A 21,973-nucleotide genomic window follows, 5' to 3' on the forward strand; every position below is an offset into this window, starting at 1 on the left:
AGTAGCCAATTTACACTCAGTAAGCTTACACATGGAACATGCAGACTGAGTGCTGAATTGGCTAGAGTGCCAGCATAATTCTCTTGTAAGTTTCCTGGGACACTTTACAACCACCTGAGAAAGCAGATGAAACTAACTATAATGTCTCAGTTGTAACATGACACCTTTGGTAATGCAGCATGGTTCAGTAGGACACTGGAGGGTCAACTGTGACTTCTTTGCACTGGTGGCTTGAGTAGGATCCGATTCAAATTCAGAGGCTAGAATGCCACCAACTGAGCTACTGCTGAAGAAATGAAGTGCATGAGAAATACTTTCTGGAAAGTCTCCAGAACGGACATCAAGTTTATGCACAGATTTACTGGCGTACACTAAACAGGTATATTTGGATAACAGATGAATCGATTTTATTTCAAAATGTAAAACCCCTTTGAATTTTAATGTATAAAGCACATAACACAGGTACTTTAACAAATTGAAGCAAGCTATGCTTTAAAAAAATACATAATTGATGTATATATTTATATGTATTTACATAGAATATCAACTTTCTTCTTTAAAAGTCATTTTGCTTGCAAAAGATTCACAATAACTAATATAACAAAACAGGATGACATTTTGAATAAATTACAACACTGTAAATGTTTTAATGTTACAATGAATAGTTAATTAAAAGCTAATGCATGTAGGAGATCCATCCGTTATCTGTCCTATAAGGAACTTCAAAGTGTACTTCTTTTGGCAATACCTTAAGGTATGACCCGGATGGCTGTGCGATTCAGCGACTAAAAAATAGGCATTGCTGGTAATTGCACCTGCCTTTTCACAGTAACTGTCTCAATGTAGTGAAAAATATCAATTTTAGCAAACTAAACTGTACAAATCACATTTACATTAGATCTATAACAGCATAAAGTTCTGTAACAATTTTTCAAAAAATAAATACATTTGTCATTTTCAAAATGTACAATATAGTACATGGAACACCACAGTGCTATTTTTCTGCAGGTTATTATAAGCTACATTTCGCTTTTTTAATTATAATAATTTTGATAGACCGGCCAATAATTACAGTAGCCACTACGGTGATTATGGCACTGTAGGTACTTATGTTTAAACAAAGGTGATGTAAAGTCTCAATGCTCAGAAAAAACTAAACCTTTTGATGTGCATTTTCTTCATGCAGTCTCAGAGTTCCCACAGCATCTTTAACAGAATGGTAAATTATATTTTTTATCTGCAGAGAGACATTAGAATTGATTAGCACAAACAATTCCAAGGATAAATATTGGCCATCATTTTAATATACAGTTTAGAAAATATATTTGATGTTAAACATGGAAGCCAATTATATTAGCCAATATACGAAATGTGGAAGCCAATTATATTAGCCAATAAACAAAGCCATATGAAACCAAATATCTAGAGTTCCTCCTATCATAATCAAAATTCTGAGGCTGGTATGACAAGGCAGATGCTGCTAAGAGGTTTCCCATCTTGCAAGATTATGAACTAGGGTCAGTTCATCTTGTGTTAATAGATTTGTCCAATGAACACCATTATAAGGAAGTGTTGCAAGTCCTCAGAATCCTCTTGCCAATGAACAATGAAACAAACTTTCAGGTAACAACAGAATCAAGGGTTATGGAAAGAATGGGCAGAAATGTGGTGTTGTGGCAAAAAATCAGATGCTTTATGATCTAACTGAATGGAGGGGCAGGGTTCAAGGGCTGTACAGCCTACCTCTGCTCTTCATGCATATGTTTCTTTGTCATGTGACTCAATGCAGCAAGTTCTCCTTATTCCTGTGTTCAATTATCCACAGTGTGTAGATATGTGATAATGGGAATAACATGAATAATGTTTAGTGCAAGATGAAGTCCGATCTAAGATAGTCCGAGGGTCTCCAATGAGGTAGATAGAAGCTCAGGACTGCTCTCTAGTTGATGGTAGGATGGTTCAGTTGCCTGATAACAGCTGAGAACAAACTGTCCCTGAATCTGGAGGTGTGCGTTTTCACACTTCTATACCTTTTGTCCGATGAGAGGGGAGAAGAGGGAATGGCCGGGGTGCAACACGTCCTTGATTATTATGCTGGTGGCCTTGCTGAGGCTTTGTGAGGTATAAATGGAGTCAATGGAAGGAAGGTTGGTTCGTGTGATGGTCTGGACTGCGCCCACAATTCTCTGCAATTTCTTAGGGTCTTGGATGGAGCTACACTTTAGTAAGAATGTTATGATTTTAGAGAGAGCACAGATGGAATTTTTGGAAGCTGAAATTAATCTTAGAATGGAGAAGACCAAAGGCAGACTTCAGAGAAATATTTATTTTGATTAAGAAAAAGAAAACAGTTTCAAAGCAGAACGGACTAACCAGAAGATACACATTTCAATGACTGGCTAAGAATTACCAAAGATACAGGAAAATATTACGCTCCCTATTAATATGTGAAATAAATTGGTGGCATTTGGATAGGGTGGCAATGTTCAAAAATAATTAAAATAAATGAAGGAAAAAAAACTTAGAAAGAAGATTAATTAGATAGATTTACTAAAGAATCAAAACTGCCAGAATGGACCAAATGTTATCTTATCTTATTCAGTACTAAAATGTGAAGTGGAGTTAGTTGTATCATATGTAATGTGCTGCTTACAAGAGGTTTGGTCAATGAATTCTATTCATCAAATTGTTGTAAATCGGATGCATGCATAGTAGATTCTGTAAACAAAAATAAAATACAATTCCACTAAAAGGACAACTATTATGAACATTTATGGAAGAATGGAAACAAATAAATGTTCCTGCTATGTTCAAGACCCTGATATTAACATGCATTTTTGGACCTATTACCTTCGGCTTATGCAATATAACTGAAGCAACAAAAAATGGTGGCCATAAATTATGTGAAATTATAAACCAAGAATCTAATGAATAATACTACAATAATTTAGAATTCATTGCTCTCTCTTCCCATCAACTCTTCCTCTTCTGAAAACAAATTCTTGTCTTCAAAACCTTAATTGGAACTGGCCAGTAGAGTGTCTAGAGCAAAAAGGTTCATACCTGAAATTTATCCTCATAGTTTATCTCATCTTTTGACTGATGTCTTAGCTCATGTGTCAGATGGAAAGACTGCGCTATGTGCTCAGGTGACACAAAGTCTTCAGAAACTTGAATGCAACTGTAAATACTCTGCATCTGCAAAGCAATCATCAAACCACTGTTCAATTAATCTAACATTCATAATTTAAACAAATATAACTTGCCAAAACACATTATGTTTCATTATAGGGACAATTCATGCAACAATTCTGATTAAGAAAAACATCTCAACAAGGAATCTTAATTTATGTACTGTACCCCCGTTTTGGAAACAAACAATTAAAATATAAATAAAGCTCAATGGCTGAGGAAATAACTTGCATAAAGATTGCTCCTGGAATTGCTGTACTTTGCGTTCTTTCTTTATATGATTGAAGACAAAGAAACCAGGATATAAAACCACAGAAACGGACTCTTTATGTCCGCCTCATTCATGTTGATTGTGGTACATATCAATGCTAATCCTGTTTGCCAGTAATAGGCCCGTGGCTGTTTAAATCTTTAATCTGCCAGTACTTGTTTAAATTGTCTTATAAATGTGGTCATTGTATTTGCAAATACTACCTCATCTGGCAACTCGATTCACTCCGTGTGAAAAACATACCCCTCAGAATTCCTTTAAATTTTACCTCTCACATGTTCAGGGAAAAGACATGATCTATCCTATTGATGTCCCTCATAAATTTTATAAAATTTATAAAATCACCCTCTGAGAATAAACCCAACACTCCCAAAGTATCTGACATTTACTCTGAATGTCTTTGCAGAATTTAACTTGCCAAAATGCAAGTCTGGATTAAAATCCATCTGCCTTAGCTCCAACCAGTCTTCCAGATGATCTATATCCCTTTATATCCCTAGCCAAACTACTTTGTTATCTATGATCCCTCCATTTGTTGCATTAGTTGCAAGCTTACTGTTCAGATTACCTACATCATCATCTAAATCATTAATATATATTACAAGCAACAGAAGTCCCAGTAACAATCCCCGTAGCACAGAATTTGTTACAGATTTCCAGTCAGGAAAAACCCACAGGCCTCTACCCTCTGCTTCCAATGACCATATATTGAGATTTACTGGCATGAACGTCCTGAATTACCTGACGCAATGTCCCAGCTGGTATTAAGAATGTATCACCCAAGAACTGCAAGATGGAGCAGCATTGTATTCCACATTCTTCACAGAGTCTCTGGCGCATTTTCTTGTCCAGGTAACAGATCTGATCAAGGAATGAATCATGTTCAGGTGACTCTTGACCCAATTCCTCATTAACCTTTTAGAAAATGTTTAAAAAAAATTCACCACTAGTAAACTCAGGTTACCAAATAACATAATAAGTTGATACAGGGTTTTTCTTTCTAAGCATGGCCCAATTTCAAAAGTTTAACAATGTTTAGGAAGCACAAAAGCAAAGTAAATACAACTTCTCTCAAAGGATGTACAGTAAAACCTTCTAATGGACCCTTTTATCTGCCTGACCGCCACTCTCTCCTCCTTTTTCTTCCATTTCTCTGTCCAGTCGCTGTCTTCCACACCTCCCCCACCACCGCTGCATCCTCCTCCTTCTCCCCTGGAGTCACCGACATATTCCACCTTGGAAGTGGCAGCAGTTGAGAGGGGAGGGAACCTCACAGTGACTGGGCGTATCTGGTCGTTGGAGGCAGCTTGATGAAAGTGTTGTCGGCAGGAGTCACAACTTGAGCCGCAAGTACCGGTGAAGAAGAGCTCGCTGGTGCTGACCAGCTGTATCGGCACCTTGTTTTAAGGTGAAATAACATAAAGTGCTGGAGTAACTCAGCAGACTGAATCAGTCTGAAGAAGAGTCCAGAAGTCACCTATCCTTGTTCTCCGGTGATGCTGCCTGACCTACTGAGTTACTCCAGCACTTTGTGTCCTTGTGTGTATTAACCACCATCTGCAGTTCGTCCTTTCAACTACATACAATTATAATAGCATACTCGGTTATAGCAATTACAATAACGGACACCATTCCTCCCCCCGTATGGGCAGTTATAATGAGGGTTTACTGTACAGCGAGTCTTCTTGCTTTACTTAAAGATTTAAAAACTCTCCAAGTATCATACTATGCAGTTAAAGTTAAAGAGGTGTTAAATTCTTCAGTTACTCCTGATTCAGCATTGGGATGAATTACATCAATAAAATCAGAAAGGAACCAATGCAAACTTCCTTTTGAGGGAACCATAAAATACATATTACTTTCAAAACATCTGACATTACTGATATTTTGTTTTTTATTACAATGGCTTAATGGTTGCATTTACATTTAAATGTAATATGTTCCACCACAGATGACTGCACCTTTCCTGAATGCTTGTGTTCAATAAATGCATGAACTGTATACCTTTTGCAGAAACTCCCTTATTTTGTCTGTATCTTTAGTTGAAAAGATATGCCACAAAGCACCTGGAGTCTCATTACTGTTCTTCAATCTCTTCTTTGTGCTTTCATCAATTTCTTCTTCAATTTTTTTCAAGATAGCTGGAAAAACAGGAGATAGTAATCTTAGCTAATATCACTAGGCATCAGCAAGTTTAATTTAATATTCAGCATATTCTACTGAAACTAGTCTTACTAAGTCACAGGTCGTCATTTTAGAGAGTATGAGTGGTGTTATTAATGAAACTTCTCCGGCAAACCATGACAATGTAGGTCGACACTTCGCAGTAATAAAGGTGAAGTAATTCACTACTATTACAAGACAAATGTGACAGTTATCTGCATATCAACAGTTATATGTGGAGGTTACTTGTGGAGGTGCCTTTTCTTCCACATGATGTGCTGCTGCAGTCTTCAGCAAAAGACCTATCACTGCAATAATTGCAACTGTAATTTGTTGGACTTCAAAGGCCATATTTACTTTGGACCAGTAAGTTCAGGATGAAACACACAACACATTTCTATTGATATGCAGAACATTTAGAAGACCATTTGACATGCAATGAAGCAAAAAAAAAACTTTAAATAGTCACTTGACTTCACCTGTCCAAAATTATTCCATACATAATAAGGACAACTCTGGCATCTGCTAGAAAGTCAGAGGTATCCACCTCCCCCCAGGAGAGTACCTTATTTAAATTTTGTGTTCATAAGACATAGGAGCAGAATGAGGCCATTCAGCCCAACGAGTCTACTCTGTCATTCAATTATCTCAACCTCATTCTCCTGCCTTCTCCCTGTAACCTTTGACACCCTTACTAATTAAGAACCTATCAATCGCCGCTTTAAAAAAGCACAGCCTCCACAGCCTTCTGTGGCAATGATTCTAACAGATTCGCCACCTGGCTAAAGAAATTCTTCCTCATCTCCTTTCTAAAGACAAGTCCTTTTATTCTGAGGCTGTGCCATCTGATCCTACACTCCCCCAAAAGTGGAAACAACCTGCACTCTCTCCGGGCCTTTCATTATTCGGTAAGTTTAAATGAGATCCACCCTCATGCTTCTAAACTCCTGTGAAGACAGGCCCAGAGCTATCATACTCATACTAAACTCATCGTACGTTATCATTTTCATTGTTCCGGATTGCTCCATCCAGCTCATCACTGATCCCAAGGCATCACGCTCAATCCCAATTCATATGCCCAGGCAACCTGCAGACTTGGAGTCACCTGCTCATCCAACCCAGGCCATCCGCCCGACCTCACACCTTTGATCATTTGCCCAACCCCCTACCGTAGCCCCAGCAACCACAACACTTCCCCCACCCCCCCCATTATCTACAACTCTAAAACAATTAGGTGGTTAATGCTAAATGTGTAACATTTGAAGGTCAGTTAATACCTCCAATTCTTTTGAAAGTAAATGTTGAGTAGTAGTCTCCAGTTTTATACTTTACACTGCCATAGGAATGCAGCTGACATAATTAAAGACCACTCACACCCTGGGTCATCTCTATTCTCACCCTCTCCCGTTGGGTAGAAGATACAAAAGCATGAAAACATGTACTGCTTCTTCCCCACCGTTATCGGGCTTTAAAATGGACCTCGCATTTGCTAGGGGTGAATTCGGGGCTCATGTTGCCGACTTCCCCGTGGTGAGCCCTGTCAACTGACCTCAGTCAGGCGAACGACAACAACAGAGACAGCAGAAGCAGCTTCATAACTTCTGCTGCCTCAAACGCAAGAAGAAGAAGGGATGAATTCCAGATCTGCCAATCCACCTTGTTGCAAACCTTGTCTTTTTTTTTTTAAATCTGCACTTTTCTCTGTAGCTGTAACACTATATTTTGGATTCTGTTTATTTTCTCTTTTGCACTACCTAATGTACTGATGCATGGTATGTTTTCGTTAAATTTAAATTGTTTAAAATCTGTTGCTTTTAATATTGGTGATAAGCTTAGATAGGTAGAAAGGCTCGTTGTACTCGTTGCAATGACAATAAATGAATATTATAAAAACGTGCAGTAATGATTCATTAAAAAGTTCACAAACCATTGCTTTGAAAACATTACCTGCTCTGTGATTGTTTCCATTCCCTTTTGGTACTCCTACATAGACAAGGACATTGACTACATCAGCAACATCTAGATGGAGGTTAGTAGTTCCATGTTCTTTAACTGATGTTTGTCCTGTAAATAATGCAACCACTTACATATTAGACCTTCCTACCCCCAAAAAAGTTATTTTGAATACTGCAGAACACTTCCTGCTTACCATAAACACTATACAGTTTCGGCCCTAGGTCTGGTTGAACAAAGAAATTCGGTAGCCGGGATGCAAGATTTAGATTTCCTTCAGGATTGCAATATTGTGACAGTGGCAAATTTTTCATAAAGTCATCATACCTAAAAGGGAGGGAAACAGGATAATATTTTAAATACTTTGCAATGTAATGTCTTAAAATGGTGGACTACCAAGTTACACATTTAAACAAATACGGTATAACATTTCAAGACACAGCAATATTGGTTCAGAGTTGAATCACATGATAGTATTGCTTTATTTCAGATCTGTGACGTAAAGTCAATGCAACTGGGGGTGAATTCTGTTTGCAGCCAATTTCAGGTTAAGTCACATTGTGAAATCAGATCAGCACCTCTTATCATGAATAACCTTTTCTATTCCAATGTGATTTGAGGAACATGGGTGGTGTATATTGCTATTTTTGAAGCACTGTAAAGAAACCTGCACTGCATTGTGATGGGAACGTCCATCATTAAGTGCCTAATATCTTAAAAATAACGCCAACTTGGGAAGTCCGCAAGTTAAATAAAATGATTATATTCAATCTGGTGCTCACTGTACTCCAATCCTACCTTCAGATCACCCAAAGCCATGAGATCTGTGCAAATACCTCTGGCATTTTTCCCAATCCTTTTGCCAGAGCATTCCACTCCCTCATTATTACCATACTATCACCAATTCTGCTAACTGTCCCCTCCTCAACTACTGGATTGGTAAAGTCCTTCATGACTCCCAATTGCTTCACCCACTCCCCTGCAGCAATTCTCCCCACCTCCTGACCAAAAGGCCACAGTACTGCTGGTGTCATTAAGATCAACGTCCATCACTCCTCGAGCCACAGGATGAAACACACGTCTTGAACCGGGATAAGAGGGGTGGCACGGTGCTGCTGCAGCAGTAGAGCTGCTGCCTTACAGCACCAGAGATCCCGAATACGGGTGCTGTCTGTACGCAGTTGTACATTCTTCCCGTGACCGCGTGGGTTTTCTCCGAGATCTTCGATCTCGCACACTCCAAAGACATACACATTTGTAGGTTAATTGGCTTGGCGCGGACTCGGTGGGCCGAAGGGCCTGTTTCCATGCTGTATCTCTAAACTACACTAAAGAGGGATTTAAGGCAACTTATGTGCAAAAATCTACAAAATGATCAACTAGAATTTTTACGTGGCGAATATTGACGTAAACATTTATTTCTCCATGTTATTCCAGTATACTCTTTAAGGCATACTAAAATTTCTGAGCATGTGTGCTTCTAGAAACAGAGATCGGAGGTACATAGCAGGTACAGCAAAATGGTGGAGTTATTACCATTTCCAATAGGTTTCCAACCTTTTAATTTTAAAAGAAGTCAAAATGCTAAAGTATAACACACAGTGCTGGAGGAACTCAGCGTGTCTGGCAGCATCTGGGAGGAGAATGGACACACAACGTTTCAGATCATGAGCCGCCCTCAAACTGAGAAGGGTCCTGAAACGTCACTTGAGAATTCCCTCTCGATACTACCCGACCCACTCACGACTACAGCATCTGCAGCCTCTCAAGTCTCCAATTGCTACAGTTCCTTTTGCGCAACATTACTCAAGCAGAATGTGTACTCATTTAGTATTCATCAAACATTACTTAGTTTAGTTTAGAGATACAGGATGGAAACAGTCCCTTCCGCCCACCAAGTTCACACAGACCATCGTTCACTCATTCACACTAGTTCCATGTCATGCCACTTTCTCATCCTCTCCTTGCACACTAAGGACAATTTACAAAGGCCAATAAATCTACACATGTGCACGTCTTTTGGATGTGGGAGGAAACCGGAGCACCCGGATGAAACCCACATGGTCACATGGAACCTCAAGGTCAGGATCAAACCCAGGTCTCCGGCACTGAAAGACAGTAGCTCTACCAGCAGCGCCACTGTGCTGCCCTTCATCTGCTGTGGAAATTCACTGATTTCATCAACTCCACTACTGACACAGTTACTGAAGTGGAAGGTGGCAACTGCATTATGCATCTTACAGATGCCCTTTTCTGATCTTTAAAACAAAAGGTCACAAAATACTACTGAGAAGAGTGCTGTTCTTTATGGAACTGTACACACTGCAAGAGGAAAATTAAACTATGCATTAGTTTAATGCAAACTACCATGCAACAGTCATTAAAATTCAACTGCCACAATTACCTAGAAGGCATCATGGTTTTGAAATCTTCACCAGAAGGCCAATCATTGAGCTTCAGCAATAAAGATTCCCCATTCTTAGACTTCAATCGCTCTGGATAAGGGATAGAGACTTAATTCACTCCAGATAAAATATGCATGTACTCAGTTTATTCATATATAGTCTTTTCTTTAACTGGATAGCATGCAAACAAAAGCTTTGCACTGTACCTCAGTACACGTGACAATCATAAACTTAAACTAGAGAATTAATTGCTTCGGTTACTCAATAAAGTTTAAATATTTAACATGCATTAGAAAAAGGTGCCATTGATATGCGCGTGCTTGTGAGTGTGTGAAATCAAAAATTATTTTGCAAATTAAGAGTCCAAATAATTAATCAATCTCATTACAATCACTCCAACCAACCAATGATACTTACTGGTTAAATCTTCAAAACCATCCCAGAAGTCTTGAATTCTCACACCGGATACAATACTGCCATCTTTGCAGTTAATTAGGTCAACCTTCTGGTCTGCAAAATCCTCATTGAAGCTTTCAGGTTTCCAAATGTTGGAATTTAGTTTTTTGTGCACTCCAGACACAAGAACAGGCTGCAAAATATTTTATTTGAGAGGGAAATGAGAAGGGAAGAATTGATTTAAGAGAATATTTCTAAGTAAACAACAATTTTATCATAATTTCATATGAAAGAATTTCCAAATATATATTTGAGCCAACACATCTAAATATTTGATATTACTAACATTTTTAATTAAAGCATCATATAACCATATAACAATTACAGCACGGAAACAGGCCCGTTCGGCCCTACCAGTCCACGCCGACCACTTTCTCTGACCTAGTCTCATCTACCTGCTCTCAGACCATAACCCTCCAATCCCCTCCCATCCATATACCTGTCCAATTTACTCTTAAATAATAAAATCGAGTCTGCCTCCACCACTTCCACCGGAAGCTCATTCCACATAGCCACCACCCTCTGAGTAAAGAAGTTACCCCTCATGTTACCCCTAAACTTTTGTCCCTTAATTCTGAAGTTATGTCCCCTTGTTGGAATCTTCCCCACTCTCAAAGGGAAAAGCCTACCCACGTCAACTCTGTCCGTCACTCTTAAAATTTAAAAAACCTCTATCAAGTCCCCCCTCAACCTTCTACGCTCCAAAGAATAAAGACCCAACCTGTTTAACCTCTCTCTGTAGCTTAAGTGCTGAAACCCAGGCAACATTCTAGTAAATCTCCTCTGTACCCTCTCCATTTTGTCGACATCCTTCCTATAATTTGGCGACCAGAACTGCACACCATACTCCAGATTCGGCCTCACCAATGCCCTGTACAATTTCAACATTACATCTTTGTCATTTCTCAATAATACATCTCTTACAATAGCCACAAACCCAATTTCAGTGGTAAAGTGCCCCATATTTACATCTGCTTTGATTTCTCCAATCTGAATTTGTACAGACCTGTTCTTGTCTCCAGCATTCTCTGAATATCTTACAATTGTTGGGATTTCCAGAATCTTGGAGCCACAGTACATTTCCCCCACAAAGCCAAGAATATGATTCTTCAGAATGATTCTTGCTGATGGAATCTAAATTTAAGTTTTTAATTTCGTTTTGCAAATGTTGATTTGTTTCTTCTTTCCCAAGCGATTTTTCCGATTTACTTGCTGGGATCTTATTTTCCACAACTGATGCAATTATGTCATCCAAGAGATTCGGCATGCTTCTTGCACCTCTGCCAATCTACAAGGAGTAACAAAGAAAGCAATGTCAAATACTCATCAAGTATATGTACGTAAGCTAAGACTATCTTGTACCAATGAACAAGCCTACTGTACTCACAACATTTTGTTGATTATAACCCACTTAGTTTGAATGAATTGTCTGTGTGTTCTGCTGTGTGTCTAATTCTAACAACCATTGGAGAAAGTACGGGGATGCATAAAACTAGTGCCATTGAAAAAGAAATCAGCGGGATGAAATACTCTGAGGTAAGACACATTATATAACTATTTCTACTATTCATTCATTGTTTCGTAGCTCATAACAAATCCATTTAATACTTTTAATATAGCAGACCATGGATAAAGTTAATATTTCTATCTGTAAATAAAATACAGACAGAACATTATCAATTCATTAATCATGACAGCAGCAGGTTGTTAGATTTACACTGCCTTCCCCTTCCAAAGTGCAGCTGCTCAACATGAAGAAATGGTTGCACTACAGAATGGAACACCTATTAAGATCCACATTATTAAATTCCACTTACAGGTGTCTCTGCAGAAAACACTGGGGCAAAGGCAATACCAGCATCAGTTGAGCCTAATCGCAATTTGCCAGCTGTTGCAGTAAGTAAATCCCGCAGAGTTGACCCCGGTTCAATCGTGGCAGCCGTTTTGCAATTCTCCGTCTTATCCATTTGGTTTAATTCAACCTTCACTGCCTTGGACATGAACAATTCTTTGTTTTCTATAAACAGTCCAGAAGAAAAACAGATGTTTTACTTTGACATTTTGCATGTAAATATGGATTCGTTTTTACTACGACCACCTCATCGCTGCAGGATATAAACATACCATCGGGCACCTAATTTGTAGAATTATGAAAATGAACTATTAGTAATTTTACAACTAACTATGTTAACAATCAAAAACTTGATATTGTCGGATTTTTTTAAATGACATTCAATTACATGCTCAGATATCTTTCCTTTTCAATATGCCCATTTATACTATACTGGGAACTTATCTCAAGTTACTTAGAAATATGACCCAAAATATTAACATATACATCAAAATTCCAAATGCAAGAGAGCAGGCTTTGCCCATTGAAGAAATGTTGTAACTGACAGCTGCAAGTAGTGGACTAATGTCATGGTGCTTTAAATGATAAAAGTCAGCACTTTGTTTATTTTGAAAATACAGCCATTAACTGCTTGCAATTAAAGGCATTCCATTCAAGGTAAATCAATTATAAATAGCAACTCCAAAAGTTACACAAGTTGAATTTAAAGAATAATAGAGAAAAGATTATGGTTCAAAGTGTACACTGCAGGCCAAATTGTGGAAGGAAATAGAGGAACACATTTCTTCATCAGTATACACCCAAGCCAACAATGTAATAAATAAGATTAGATTGTCTTCGGGGAAATAACATGAGCAAGTGGAATGTACTTCTGTGGGAAAGCGTTCTGAAAATATACAGGTAGTGAGTAATTAAAGAAAAATATTTGTGATTAATCAGATATATTTTTCCTGCTTTAAATCATAACGTGAACAATAAGGGAATAGCAATGTTAAATGACTATCCAATGGAAAATATCTTGCCTTTAAAGTTGAACGGTCAAAAGACTTGCCTTTATAATATGAAATAATGCAAGTTAAAATTCCCTTCTGTTTATATCCATCTAAGGGATACAACCTCCAGACTGCTCCATTCCTTTGAATCTCTGCTTTACTCCATTTTGGCCCATCTGCCCATCCCCAATTTCCTTCACACAAATTCAGTAAAATTCAGATAACTGATTATTCCAACGATTTAGTATTAGGCTCATTGCATTATTTCCCACAATCTCTTTAGACACCACGCCCTGCACCTGCACTCCCTTTAGACATCCCATTGCCGCATTTCCTTTTATATTAGATCCTGTTTGTGCATTACCTTTGGACTCATTGGAGCCCATTCCCATGCATCCTTTAGACTCGTTGGACCCTGTCCTGCACTCCCTGTGGACTCACCAGAATGTCTCTGTATCATATACCAATTGCAAAATGTTCTGTTTTAATTCATCTAAGCTACTCCAATAGCATCTCCCAAACATGCGACCTATGCTACCAAGGACAAGCCAAGAAAACAATACACTTTCAGGACCTCTTCGAGCCACACACAATCCTTGGTTTGAAATGCATCACTGCTCCTTCATCATCACTCAATCCAAGTTCTGAAATTCCTTACCAGCAGTACTGTGGGAATACATGACTTCAGTCATTCAATATTGTGGCACATGAGCATCTTCCCAAGAGAAATGCTGGCCTTGCCTGTACCCAAGCTGCTGTAGGAACTCAGTGGGTCAGGCTGCATCTGTATGGAGAGAAAGGAATGGTACATATTTCGGCTTGAGTTAGTCAGTCCTGATGCAGGGCCTCAACCCAAAACGTCAACCATTCATTTCCCTCCTTTCTTACCCAGAGTTCTTCCACCAATTTGTTTTTTTTGCTCCAGATTATAGCATCTGTAGTCTTTTTAGTCTCTGTAAAATATTCAGACATTGTAAGAGTGCTATTTCGTATGAGAAGCTGGTTTCAATAACTTAATAAACATCAGCCTGCCTGGTGAAGCAAGGATCACAAGGCATTATACAAATGGCACATAATTATTCTGGTATTACTGCCAATTTTGCCCCACCAAAACACTGTGGTCGGAAATGAATTAGTTATCGTATTATTCCGGGGACTATGGTTGATACAAAACATTTATTACAATGGTCAACAATTAGCAAGTTGCAGAACTCACTAATTCATTTGACATAAATCAGGATAAATAAAATTTGAAGGAGATGATCTGGCTGTGTCTACTTATTTGTCTCAACAGTGAATTTAAGAATCCAATCATTATCATTATTCTTATTTTCATATACACATACTGGTAATGATCATGTGGTTGCCATTTACACTTCTACTACAGCCATTATGCTTCTTCACAAACTATTATTAACCCCATTTTTTAATGCACCAAACTTTTTGTTATTCAATCACTCGTGCCCTTCGACCAATCAAACGTATCCTTTTATCCATTCTGTCCCTTTCTCTGTCTTTATTCTCAATTAAAACCTTCACATCCTTGACATTTACCTGTTTTGACAAGTTTGAAGGCTAAAATATTAATCCAGCATCAACACTTAAACCTGACCTGAACAATTCCAGCATTTTGCCATTACATCAGCCTTTTAACTGAGATTTCCTCAAGCATAAAGTGCTTCCTGTAATTGCCCACACTGCCATCATATAAAAGAGAACTTCAGCTGGAAAAACAAATACAGTGAATAAACCTATAGCTAATAGGAGTTGGTAACATACACCTTGACATTTAGCACAAATACCATTGCTCAGTTCTTTGGCACATGGAAAACATTAAAGGCCGAGTTATGAGTCAATAATTGAGTTTTCAGTACAAGTTTTAACTCTTCTGCTAAGGGCGGCACGGTGGCGCAACGGTAGAGTTGCTGCCTTACCGCGAATGCAGCGCCGGAGACTCAGGTTCAATCCTGACTACGGGTGCTGTACTGTAAGGAGTTTGTACGTTCTGCCCGTGACCTGCGTGGGTTTTCTCCGAGATCTTAGGTTTCCTCCCAAACTCCAAAGACGTGCAGGTATGTAGGTTAATTGACTGGGTAAATGTAAAAAATTGTCCCGAGTGTGTGTAGGATAGTGTTAATGTGCGGGGATCGCTGGGCGGCGCGGACTTGGTGGGCCCAAAAGGCCTGTTTCCGCGCTGTATCTGAAATATGAAAAATAAATAAATAATATGAAAATTAAAGTGGTGAAATAAACCGTGTCAACTTATGATTAATATTGTATTCTTGGATTTTTACTATCCATTTATCTTTCTTTTCTCTGGCTTTCTGTTCTATTTGCCATTAATATTGGTAAGAATCAAATGGTGCGAACTTACCTTCCGCAATGATGTGGATCCTAGGGCTGCTGGAATTGCCATTAGTTTCTGGGTTCTCCGATGTTGAAAGTTGTTTAGCCACTGAGTTAATGGTGCTGCGATTTAGGACACACTGCAGAATCAGGCAAAAGAGATGACAGAAAATAGAAAAATAAAGTTAGACAATACATTAGAAACTAGTCAAGGCCTTTATCTCGCGAGAAAACGCTATACAGGTCCTGCCCAGCTTATAAATTCCCGACCTATGTACAGCTGAAACACAAGAAACTGCAGATGTTTGAATCTTGAGCAAAATACAACGCACAGGAGGAAATACAAGTAGTATCTGCAGAGGAAATGAACAGGCAACGTTCAGGTCAAGACCGTATATTAGAACTGAGAATGGAGAGGGATAGCAGGTAAGTAGCACTGAGAGAGGAGCAGGGCAGAGACTGGTGGGTAATAGGTGGATTTAAGTAAAGGGGGAGGAGGGGTGGGTGATGGGCATATGGAACTGGGCAGGGTAGGGTTTGTAGCAGACATCAGTTGATAGTCTATCCCTGTGATGGAGACAGAGTGATTGAAAAAGGGAAGAGATATTTCAGAGAGTCTAAGTGAATTTGATGGCACAGGGGAAATTAGCAGTAAAGTTGATGAAATCAACGAGTTCTGCATGGGTGCAAGAGACAGCCCCGATGCAGTCATCAATGTAGAGGAAAAAGTGTTAGGGGATGATGCCGGTGTACACCAGGAACAGGGACTGTTCAATGTAACCAACAAATTTTCATATTTTTAGTAGCTTCCCACCCCCCCCCACTATAATAAATCAACACTAACTGGGGTGATGCAAAGCCGTTTACCACTTGTGCATGTTCTGCAATTCAATATTATGCTTGAAGTCTTGTCTTTATTTTTCTGCCAAACCTCCATTTTCCAGCCACCCCACCCCAAAATGCTCTGCCGCCCATTCCCCAATACAAGGTCCAATATATTCCCTTCTCGTGTTTGACTATCCACATTTCTCCCCTCTCCCTCCCACCTGCATTGCTTCCTCTAGCTTCACAATTCACCACTCTTTAATCCTTTTGTCTCACATCTTCTGTCTTTTTATCTCTGGTCTTTTCCAACCACCTGCCTGTCAAAACAACCCTACACCTGTACCCACTTATTACAGGCTTTGTCCTACAGACCCGTCGGCCCACCGAGTCCGTGCTGACCAGTAATCACCTCGTACTCTGCAACACTCTAGGGACAATTTACAAAAGCCAATTAACCTATAAACCCACATGTCTTTGGAGTGTAGGAGACGTATGTGGTCACAGGGAGAAGATACAAACTCCGTACAGACAGCACCCGTAGTCAGGATCAAACCCTGGTCTCTGAAGCTGTAAGGCAGCAATTGCCACTGAGCACTGTGCCGCCCTGACGAAGTATAGGTGTCGATGAACCTTCTTTGTGATACATGTTCTTGTGTCCAAGTTGTCCAGCACAGAATGAACAGCCAGTGAGATCATATCTGCTGTTGATCTGTTGTGGCAGTAGGCGATCTGAAGTGGGTCCAGGTCCTTACCAAGACAGGAGTTGCTATGCGTTAACTTACTCTTCTCGGTATCATGGATGATCTTTTAAAGAAGATGGGGGCCTCCGACCATATTAGTGAGAGGATGGCGATGTCCGCAAAAGCTCCAGCCAGTTGGTCCATGCAGCCAGGTGCACCATCAAGGGTGGACTCTTTCCAAGGGGTCAACCTTGAGAAGGATCTTCTGTTAAAGGTCTCAGAGACTGAGATCACAGGGTCGTCAGAAACCGTGGAGCTCATCAGTGCAGGTAGACCTTAGACAAATCTATTTACCCAGGTCTGGATACAGATGGGAGATGCAAAAATCCCACCTTCTTTATTTCTACAGATAGTCACTTTTGGTGGGAATATTTCATCCTGGTAATTTCACCTCCTGAGATTCAGGATTTGCAATTATGTAGAATATAATCAAAAGTTCAAACTTCCTTGACCAAAATTATAATTTCCCTTATTTTTGAAGTATTTTTGTTTAAATTTGTTGATGACATTGCAAGTTGATATCATAGCATGAGAGAAACCTTTTTCTATCAGCCACCGGGATTTATGTAGCCTCAATACAAGGCTCTGAATTCGTGAAGCAAACTTTTCACCCAGAGTGGCAGGAATACCTAATGTACCCAAAAAGGAACACCTAAAGTACCAGAGGTTTAGCAATTGAAATAATTACTTGTATTAAGTAATAAGAAAGCTGCATTTCACAACACTGTACTTTACCTGCAAAACTCCATTCGTTGTAGAGAGCTTGGAAGGTTGTACATTTTGTTCCTTAAAAGAATAACCTGCAGAAATTTTCCAACTGTCCTTGATGGAATGCACTATCTTTCCAATATCTGTCAAAACTGACATTAAAAAAAAAGAAACATTTGTTTGATGTTGTAAGAGCAAATCAAAATTATGCACAAGAATTGATCAGGTGATGAGTAGCGTTATTTAACATTTCACACTTTGCTCAAGAACATTTAATAAGTAGGAATTCTATTTTGACTCAAATTTCTTTTGGCAGGTTTTCTGCTCTGAAATATTATTTTTCACAGTGTGATATTGCCATTTAATAACGGACAAAATTGTCCTTGCATTCTAGGAGAAATAAATGGTCTTTTCTCAAGCACAATCATAGTATACCAAGAGAACAACTTAAAACACGACAAAGTAATTATGCATAATTAATTTTTGGAACTTGACATGCTTACCAAAGGTTTTGCTAAAAAGATTCATAATTAAACCATGATATGATGATTGGAAACTTACCAGAACCAGGGATAATCTGTGTTGGCATCAGGCTCTTTGGATCATGAACTTGACCTTTGACACACTTCAGCCAGACATAAATTTCTTTAACAGCTGCAATCATAAAAAAGAGAAATACACACTTATGGCTCTGTAAAATGTGAACAGTTATAAAGGCTCCATCAGTGAAGAACACATTCCAGGTGATGAAAACAGAAATATTTAAGAATGGCACAGTGGTACAGCTGGTATTGCTGCTGCCTCAGTTCCAGAGACCCAGATTCAATCCTGACATCGGATGCAATCCGAGTCAAATTTGCACATTTTCCATGTGACCACGTGGGTTGTCTCCAGATGCTCCCATTGCCTCCCACATCCCAAGGACGTGCGGATTTGTAGGTTGATTGGACTCCGTAAATTACCCCTAGTGCTTAGGGAGTGGATGTGAAAGTGGGATAACATAGAATGAGTGTGAACAGGTGATCGATGGTTGGTGGCCCGTTTCCATGCTGTATCTTTCAATCAATTTATTCTCCTAAACCAATTCATTCTTCTAAAAATAAGCTACCCGTCCACTGGGTCCCATGACAGCTGTTCACACACTAACTAGCAGAACTATATTTATGCTGCTTGAGCTTGCTCTGAAACTACATATATAGTACTCTTTCACAATGGTTGGCTAATGTATATTGTTATATTGAGAATGGGTGAATTACAGTTCCCGAAACCTTTGAATTTACAATCATTTACCAATCGATCTCCAGTGAACTTTATAAACCAAGTTTAACAACACATTGGACTTCGCACTTGAAGTGCGCAAGACAAGACAAATCCGCCTAAGACATCTCAAACTGTTTTATTCCAGAATGGGTTTAAACCTTAAACTGAGCTTTAACTGTCAAAAAGATGACAAAATTATGCGAAGGTACCACAGATTATAACATAAATTGTTTTTAAGTTTCAAAACTATTGCACAAGTTTGTATTGATACAGGTTTTCATTGGATCAGATCGTGCAAATGTTTTAGACAATCTATCATGAAAGTACATTCACTGTTGTAATTCAGCCAATTTACATAAAGCAAGGTTGTGCAAACAATGATGCAACCATGTGTTACACTTTTTTTGACACTTCTTGAAAGAATTATGGCCAGAAAATGAGAATTTCAATCATTCGTAATAATTATCAATGAAACAATTAGCCATTTTGACACTTGCATTACAATTTATAACCATTTTAAATGATAGAAACTGATTTTTGAGGGAATTCATAAATTTCTTGGAGAGAACGAAAGATCAATTCAAGCAGCATTCAGGTTTCTGAAAAAGTTCATCTTTCATTACTACAGAATGCCAAGGATCTTAATTATGTATACAGCTTGTAGGTATTACACAGTATATGCATAACTAGAGTCTTGAAGAAGTATCTCAATATCACTGCACATTTTCAAACATCATGATCCAATTTTCATAAAACAGCACAGATTTAACATTTCACACGCAGAATACCCTATAGACTGATAAATGCATGACTTGGTATACTTCCAAGACAACGATTTTGCATGGATCACAGTAGCATAAATGTAAACATGAAATTACCAAAGATTTTCATTCCAATCCATAAAAAGAATGGCCATTCCATCATCAAAATTACCAAATTTCTGAATAATTATTATTGCTTACATACTATGTTACTCATGGATCGGATTAATTCAGAACTGACCTTTGGAACCCCTTCTTTCCTTTGCTTCATAACAGTCCAAACAGACCACAAATCCACATTTCTGGCAAACCCAATGGATATTAAACAGTGTGGCTTCACAGGCATCACACATTTCTTGAACTCCTTTTACTGCTCTCTTCCAGGCTAGTTTGGCTGAAATACAAAATAAACAATGTTACTATACACTGAAGCTTTCAGTTAATAGGGAAAAGTTCACCAGTTTTGACTGCATTTTGTTTAGGTTATATCGAAAAATATTAATGTTTAAAAATAATAATGAACAAATGTATTAAATGTTCCATGAATCATAAAAGCAATGTCATATCTTGCACAATATAAAAATATACTAAGGCCTATATCCCAAAACATGCAAATAGGAACATTTATCCACGCTATCTACACTTGCAATTTCAACATTTTCTTCCAAAACACAAAGATCTATTTCCAATTCTTGAACCAAAAATCTTTGTCAACTCAACATTAATAAACAATTTGGCAGTACCATTTACATTGCAAGAATTTAATAAAATTCCACATGTTAAACATATCAAAATGGAAACCTCAGCACTCCGACTAAAATGGTCATTAAGGGTTAAATATTACCATCTGGTTTAAACCATGTCATAGCAGTCTTCTCGGATCTCTCTATTTGACAAAATTTATCTCCAACATTTTTTAATATATATTTGGAAGATTCGGTGTCCAAATTCAGATTTGTGGTATATCTTGGTAACCACAAGTTTATTGCTTCATCATCATACTGATCAGGAGTTGAAAACCCATCTGTCCTTAGTACTGTATTCTTACTGAATGCCAGTCTGAGAAAATAAAAAGGAGAAAATATAACAATACAAATTGCAATTTATTGCTTTCAATAAATATAACTTCTTTCTCAGAAACTAAGGGTAGAATCTCAGCACATTAGGCATTTTATCCAATTTGAGCCATCTACTTGAACACCCATTCCTTTTCTCTGTGTATGCCTACCATCAAATCTCTGGGATGGGAGCTACTTTACGTCCTCATCGTCCACCCTGGGTAGTTCTAAGGAACTGGCAAAATTTGCAGCAAAGCGTCAACTACGGTACTCTGAAGCACCAATTGCCATTTTTGATTGTTGTAGTTGATACACGAAAGAAGATGATCAAATCTCTATCCAATTATATATTAAATATCTTATATAATATTGTAACTGCAGACTCAACGCTCTGGGACGGCACAGTGGCACAGCGGTAGAGTTGCTGCTGACAGTGCCAGTGACCCGGTTTGCTCCTGAGTACGGGTGCTGTCTGTACGGAGTTTATATGTTCTCCCTGTGACTGTGTGGGATTTCTCCAGGTGGTCTGGTTTCCTTCCACATTCCAAAGACGTGCAGGTTTGTAGGTTAATTGGCTTCAGTAGATCGTCCTTAGTGTGTTGGATAAAACTCGTGTGCACTAGGATAATCGTTGAACAGTGTGGACTTGATGGGCAGAAGGGCCTGTATCCTACATTTGTGGTGCTATTTCTCAGTTCATGTTGTGTTGTTTAGATTATTAATAAATAATCCATGCAAAAAATCATTAACTTCTTAAAACTCTTGATAATTTTGAATCATTTTAGCCCATTAAAAAGCTCCAGTTGTGACTACATCCTTTATGAATATAATCTTTCGTGGTGTTCTGATTTGTCTTTTCATAGCTCCATTAATTTTATAATTTGTTGTCGAAAACAGAAACTTATTAACCAATATTAACCAGAATTTTGTTAATCTGACAGTATCTTCTATTAGTTGTTTATATCAGTTAAAGAAGGTAAACCAGAATTTA

The 21,973-nt window shown here is 38.4% G+C and overlaps 1 protein-coding gene across 3 annotated transcripts in view; it reads right to left on the reverse strand.

The window, feature by feature from the left end:
• Window positions 1-549: 549 nt before the first annotated feature.
• Window positions 550-21,973, reverse strand: part of jmjd1cb (jumonji domain containing 1Cb) — a 108,089-nt gene continuing 86,665 nt past the window's right edge. For all 3 annotated transcript variants that reach the window (XM_078413248.1, XM_078413246.1, XM_078413247.1), the window contains 15 exons: window positions 20,769-20,983; window positions 20,166-20,318; window positions 18,465-18,557; window positions 17,931-18,055; window positions 15,659-15,770; window positions 12,258-12,457; window positions 11,447-11,728; window positions 10,402-10,573; window positions 9,984-10,074; window positions 7,776-7,906; window positions 7,574-7,690; window positions 5,468-5,604; window positions 4,205-4,378; window positions 3,064-3,198; window positions 550-1,237 (listed from right to left, as the gene is read on the reverse strand). In XM_078413248.1, the coding sequence (XP_078269374.1) occupies window positions 1,154-1,237; window positions 3,064-3,198; window positions 4,205-4,378; window positions 5,468-5,604; window positions 7,574-7,690; window positions 7,776-7,906; window positions 9,984-10,074; window positions 10,402-10,573; window positions 11,447-11,728; window positions 12,258-12,457; window positions 15,659-15,770; window positions 17,931-18,055; window positions 18,465-18,557; window positions 20,166-20,318; window positions 20,769-20,983 (2,221 nt within the window). In that variant the 3' untranslated portion in view covers window positions 550-1,153. The remainder of the gene's footprint in view (window positions 1,238-3,063; window positions 3,199-4,204; window positions 4,379-5,467; window positions 5,605-7,573; window positions 7,691-7,775; window positions 7,907-9,983; window positions 10,075-10,401; window positions 10,574-11,446; window positions 11,729-12,257; window positions 12,458-15,658; window positions 15,771-17,930; window positions 18,056-18,464; window positions 18,558-20,165; window positions 20,319-20,768; window positions 20,984-21,973) is intronic.

This window comes from Rhinoraja longicauda, chromosome 16 (assembly GCF_053455715.1).
Source record: "Rhinoraja longicauda isolate Sanriku21f chromosome 16, sRhiLon1.1, whole genome shotgun sequence".
Taxonomy (NCBI): domain Eukaryota; kingdom Metazoa; phylum Chordata; class Chondrichthyes; order Rajiformes; family Arhynchobatidae; genus Rhinoraja; species Rhinoraja longicauda.